Raw genomic sequence first — 5784 nt, forward strand, 5'->3', positions numbered from 1 at the left:
TAAACCAGCAAAGGACCAGCTTAAACCAGCATCCCAGCGTCAAAACATATAGCATATGCTGTTTTTTTCAACACACAGCACAAACTTAAACCGTTGAATGCACACTGATTTACGGTGTTCCTCATGTGATCGAGCTAACATACTCACATGTTCATGACATGTTGCGACAGAACAGGAAATGTTGCTTAGCAGGCCTGTTTAAAACAAAGTGTGAGTCTGAATAATGCAGGTCAGAAGTTTGCATGACTGCATGGCTGTGCTCAGCATCAGCTGACGTTTACACACGTTACATGCTGGAAAGTGAAGAGCAACTTCCTCAGCAGGAATTCATGTTCTGTTTTCTGAACTGGAACATAGACTCAGCATATCTAACTGATTCATGTTACTCTGCACAAGCCTTGAGAGCGACTGGGTGCAGTGTGATCATAAATTATGCTGAGTATGATTTTTTCCGTGGGTCAGTTGGTTAATTACCGTATTAAAGTTGCTTGTTTTTAGTGAATACTTGTAAGATCTTGTCTTTTCAGGAATACAGGCTCTTGCTTGTTCATTTTTTGATCATCTGATGGTGATAAGCAGGAAAAAGTAAACAAGAGTAAAGACTGAAGAGCTTGTCTTAGATAATGCATGGGAAGATAATAATGGGAAACTTGCTGTTTACATACATTATGTTATCAGTCATGTTTTATGTGGGATATCATGTTTTCGTAGAAGTGTTGTCAGAAACATGCTATCTCTGACCTCATGACGTATTGATTTGTTTGCATATTGAGTCTGTCTTTGCTAGAGGTTGGCTAAGGGAACACACTGCCACCCCTGAAATCCATATTGAAAACCAAGCATTACAACTTTATGTAGTTCCTTTTTGTCGTTTTTACTGCTCACATCTTTCTAAAGGAAAAGGCATTACATTAGATGACAGTTGTGTGTGATTTTAGCTGTCCAGTTGGGTTTCAGTTTCCTAGAACTTCTCACACTGCTTCCTGCTTTCCTGTCCTCTTTTATCGAAGCACGTGTGACCTTTGCTCCGACAGTTTTTGTTTTAGATTGTTTGCCAATTGTCGTGCAAGTAGAAATTATTTTGGTTCAGAGATCCAAGCCTAGAAAGAGCATGCATACACAAAGTATCTTATTCAGAAAGTTTGAGTTTTTGTTTATTTGAATTCTGATATTATTTTTGATGAAATGTGATTGCCTCACAGGATGGCAGTGCCCCGTATGGTGCCAGGTATGTTGGGTCGATGGTGTCTGATATACACCGTACCATTGCCTATGGTGGCATATTCATGTACCCAGCCAATGAGAAGAATCCAAAAGGAAAGGTGAGTCGACTAAGCTTTTACGGCATGATGATTTTTAGCTCATGTGTTTTAAGATATTCAGGACAAACATTCATACAAAAAGCACATCGGGTATTAGTGATGTGAGGAAATAATATAATGAATATGATGAAAGATAACAGACTTTAATTATACCATGTTACAGTAAAGTGTTTCATGCAGCATAGGTTGTCAGGTTAACATTGTTGTGTCCAGCTTGCCAGTATTATTTATATATTATATAGTATTTATTATTATTCTGAATTATCTTTTACTTTTATTTATTTTAGTTTAACTTTGTGTTTTTGATATTTGTATTATTTCTTTACGTTTAGTATTTTTATTTAGATTTATTTTTATTTCATTTTTAGTTCTTATGAGTGATATTTGTTTATTTTATTTCAGTTAGTTGCCAAGGCAACATTTCTCATTTTTGTTCAAGTTTAATTTTAAATCTAACATTTAGTTTATTTCTATTTTATTTTAGTTTCAGTTTAAGTTGTAGCTTTAGTTAACAATAACAACACTGCAGCAGACTAGGTCACTATGTCATAACCATAGACTGTATAAAAACATGGAAGTAGTGTCCATGACGTCACCCGTAGTTTTCCGAAAAGCGTTTTTTAAGCTCAAAGTGGGCGGAGCCGGCCGTCGCCATCTTGGCAGTGCGTCACCGCGCGTCACTCCCGGATAATCGAAAATGGGCAAAGAGGCGGGAGCTGGTTGTTGAAACGCATTTTAACATGGGGAGTCTATGGGTTGACTCCCTTTTGCAGCCAGCCTCTAGCGGCCAGTTGACGAATTACAGTTTAAGTCACTTCCGTGTTGGCTTCACAAGAGAGAGCGGGAGGTTGCTGCTTGGTCATAACACATAAGAAGACTTTCAAAATCCATAAGCCTCTGTTGTGTTTTATGCTGTAGATTACTTTGTTTTATGTCGCTCATTCCACGGCAGAGAGCTGTGTCATTCCTGACACTAGCGACTAAACACATGACATAAGCCTAGACTGGAACAAATACACACTATAGCATGAAAGCAGCGAACCAGATATTATATCTGCAGTTCATGCTGCTTTTCAAAAAAAATGCCAGTGTACAAACTTTCATATGTATTGACACATTCCAGTTTCTCTGTTCTACATAGATAAGAATAAAAAGAAACCGTTCTCAGTGAACTCAAAAACGTATTCCATGCTTCTTAGTTGACCCAATGCACAACTGATAAGTGCTCATGGTTTAGACCCTTTGAAAAATAACCTGAAATGAGCAAATCAGCATTAAGTAACTTCTAAGGTTCTCACTTGTTTCATTCTCTCCAGCTGAGGCTGTTGTACGAGTGTAACCCCATAGCCTTCCTGATCGAGCAGGCCGGGGGCATCGCCACGACAGGCACCCAGCGCGTCCTGGATGTTATTCCCGAGTCACTGCACCAGAGGTTGCCCTTTGTGGTGGGATCCCCAGACGATGTGGAGGAGTACTTGTCTTTTGTCAAGAAACATAAAAAGTAGAGATTTCGGGTTGCGATTTGATCTATTTAAAGCCCACACATGACATCGAGATACAAAACATCACTGTAGCTTTTTTTTTTTTTTAAATAGTAAAAGCAATGCTACTGTAAACAGAATCACATTTAATTTCCAGTATTTAAAATCATTTTTTTACCCTTATTTCACCAATCACAGATTTGCTCTTCAGCCCCTTTGGCAATCTTTCTTCCTCACTTATTTTATGTGAACATACTGTGCCTTCAGCAGTGTGTTGTTAGTTGGGAAAGTGTTTACACCCTCTCGTTCGAACAGACCCATCCCTACTAGTAGAAGAGTCAAAACCTCAATAATCTCCACTCGGCAAGTCTTAGTTTGCTGGTCATGATGACGGCCCATGTAATGGCAGCGTGCCAAGAGATAAACAAATAGAACACGCTGTATTGTTGGAGCAAAAGAACAGCCCTCCATATTAATTTTCACCTCAGCAGGTCACAATAGGCATAGGCAAGGGAAAACAGAACTTTTGTGGCACTTCCAGAAAACCGTTTTTTCCCTTTAAAACCCTCATTAAAGTAATACTGATCCTAGATATGCTGCTTAGGTTAAAGTTTTAGAAAGCAGTACTGTAAATACAGAACCATTCAATCATAACCAGCCAACTTCTTGTTTAAGTAGGCTTAGGTAGACTAGTTTATATTTTCTGTTCGCTCATCTCAGTCAACAAAACATCATGATGAGGTGATCGGAATAAATGTTTTGGAACTGATATGGAAAGCTACAGCAAAATATACACACTGGTTCAAAAGTTTGGATAGTTTTTGAAAGAAGTTTCTTATGCTCACCAATGCCTCAGTGTCACATGATCCTTCTGATGTTGATTTGGTGCTCAAGAAACATTTCTCATTATTATAAATGTTGACAATGCTGTTTAATATTTGTGGTAACTGATGCGGTTTTTTTTTTTCATCCAGAAAAAAAAAAAAAGTGTTGTAACATTATAAATGTTCTACTGTCACTTTTGATCAATTTAATGTAGCTTTGCTGAATAATAAAGTCTCACTGCCCCCAAACATTTGAACAGTAGTGTATGCATTTATGAACTGTTTTTAAATTCTAGATATAAAACTAATAAAAGAATATAAAATCCAAGCCAAAAACAAAACGGTTGAATTTTTAAAAGTTTAATTGATCATACAGAATGTAGAAATAAAAAACACATTTGTACATTTAGACTTACACTGAAGAACACGTATTTACATTGAGGCAAAAATCAACTGAATTAGTGGCATTAAAATGACTAAAAACATTTGCAAAAATTCCCTAAAACAGTGTCACACAACACCTAGAGTTTGAGGTTTCTCTCTCACAGTCTCAATCAGGCTGTGAGACACACAGTCACATGTGTCAGGTGACTCCTTTTTCACTACACTAGTGGGTTTCAGTGAACCACTCAGGCATGGAGACACTAATGTGGCCTTCTGGTACCATGTCGTGATACTGAAGGTATCTTCCTTAGACGAGAGGGTAGCTAGCTGCTGTAGCAATACCACAGTGGTTGTGTCGGTCCTTGGCCATGTAGATGTATCCTTCATCACCCCAGTTCTCACTCCAGCTAGAATACAGAAAAAGCACATTGGGTTAAAAAAAACGCTGACTTTAAACACTGGCCATTGACTGGATTTTAGGGTATAAAGGATCTTACCTGTTCTTGACTATCCAATACTTCTTTCCATCAACATCCTCACCCTCAAAACCATAACCAACAGCAAGGACGCCATGATCTAGCTCCTCGCTGCTGCAGTCTTTCTCATAGTAGATGCCTAACAAGAAATATACATCCATTAGTGCACACCAATTGGGAATCTCCTGCACTAAATTCTCATAATGGAGTCATTTAGTTGGCTTAACTACGAATGGTGAGAAATATGCACACCTGACTGGTAGAACTGGAAAGACTCGTGTCCAGCGTCAATAGCCACAGACACCGGCCCCACAGCAGCTATAGCTTTCATCAGAGCATGTTCCTTTCCACTGGGAATGTCAACGAATCCGGTGTCATTAGCTGCGCTGTTGTTGGGATCGTAATGGCAGGGCTGATCATCCTGAAAATGATAAGCAGCATGTATGTTATGGTGATCCTTCATATAATTAGTCAGTATAATTTCATAAGAATAAAAGGTAATGTAACTTACAGTTCCCAAATAGGGGTAGGACTCCTCCGAGTCCAGACCGTTCTGGTCCTTGATGTACTGGAAGGCCTGGTCCATGAGACCTCCATTACAGCCCTCGTTGCCTTCAGGACGGGAGCATTCCACCAGGTTCTGCTCACTCAGAGACACCAGTTTTCCGGTCTTCCTGAACATCTGCCCCTCCATGGCTCCAGTAGTGCTGAAAGCCCAGCAAGAACCACACTCACCCTGGAAATATCACATATGAAACCGTTTAGACCAGTTGTTCTCAACAAGTTGACTTGGATGACAAATTAAAAAAAAAAAAAAAAAAAAGATAAAAACAAGCATCAAAATAAGCTACAACAAATTAAAAAAAATCTAAATATTTCCATTTTTGATTATCCCTTTCAACATGTTTTTTCTTTAAAGAACAAGTGTTCACACTAAAAACCTTGATATGTGAGGTGGCCTAGTTTTAAAAGTGTGATTTCTAAATCTGGAAAAACTAAAATCTTAAAACGCCATGGGCATGTTATTATGAATACACATTTTACTAGTTATGGCATTTTACTAGTTTTATGTAAAATATTTTATAGTGTAGAAAGTGCGTAAAAAAATAAATAAAAAATTATGTAACCATTAAATGTTTTTTTTTTTAAAGACCATTTAAATCTTTTAAATAAATAAATACACACACCCTATGTACTGTATACATATATACACAAATTAGAAAAAAATAATAATGTCATATAATTATTACTTATATATATATATATATATATATACACACTTTTTTTTTTTTAAATA

At 37.6% G+C, this 5784-nt stretch overlaps 2 protein-coding genes across 2 annotated transcripts in view; one reads left to right on the forward strand and one right to left on the reverse strand.

The window, feature by feature from the left end:
- The window catches only part of LOC107727448 (fructose-1,6-bisphosphatase isozyme 2-like), an 8692-nt gene extending 5029 nt beyond the window's left edge, over positions 1 to 3663 (forward strand). The window contains exons 6-7 of the mRNA XM_016537323.1: positions 1203 to 1322; positions 2639 to 3663. Coding sequence (XP_016392809.1) covers positions 1203 to 1322; positions 2639 to 2827 — 309 coding nt within the window. The 3' untranslated portion in view covers positions 2828 to 3663. The remainder of the gene's footprint in view (positions 1 to 1202; positions 1323 to 2638) is intronic.
- A 360-nt stretch (positions 3664 to 4023) lies between these two features.
- LOC107727449 (cathepsin L1-like) lies at positions 4024 to 5239 on the reverse strand. Its single transcript, XM_016537324.1, has 4 exons — positions 4999 to 5239; positions 4740 to 4908; positions 4509 to 4626; positions 4024 to 4418 (listed from the first exon to the last, which is right to left on the reverse strand). Exons 1-4 carry the CDS (start codon positions 5179 to 5181, stop codon positions 4319 to 4321), a joined length of 570 nt encoding a protein of 189 aa, XP_016392810.1. The 5' UTR covers positions 5182 to 5239; the 3' UTR covers positions 4024 to 4318.
- Positions 5240 to 5784: the final 545 nt, after the last annotated feature.

The sequence above is a fragment of the Sinocyclocheilus rhinocerous genome, unplaced genomic scaffold, assembly GCF_001515625.1.
Source record: "Sinocyclocheilus rhinocerous isolate Xijiao unplaced genomic scaffold, SAMN03320098_v1.1 scaffold968, whole genome shotgun sequence".
NCBI lineage: Eukaryota > Metazoa > Chordata > Actinopteri > Cypriniformes > Cyprinidae > Sinocyclocheilus > Sinocyclocheilus rhinocerous.

Bases quoted from the DNA above. Each gene is read 5' to 3' on its own strand.
- LOC107727449 (XM_016537324.1), bottom strand. From the start codon at position 5,181: ATGGAGGGGCAGATGTTCAGGAAGACCGGAAAACTGGTGTCTCTGAGT. The intron at 4,627-4,739 runs GTGTGCATATTT...ATTTCTTGTTAG, and splicing joins TTTCCAGTTCTACCAGTCAG to GCATCTACTATGAGAAAGAC. The intron at 4,419-4,508 runs GTAAGATCCTTT...TCTGTATTCTAG, and splicing joins TATTGGATAGTCAAGAACAG to CTGGAGTGAGAACTGGGGTG.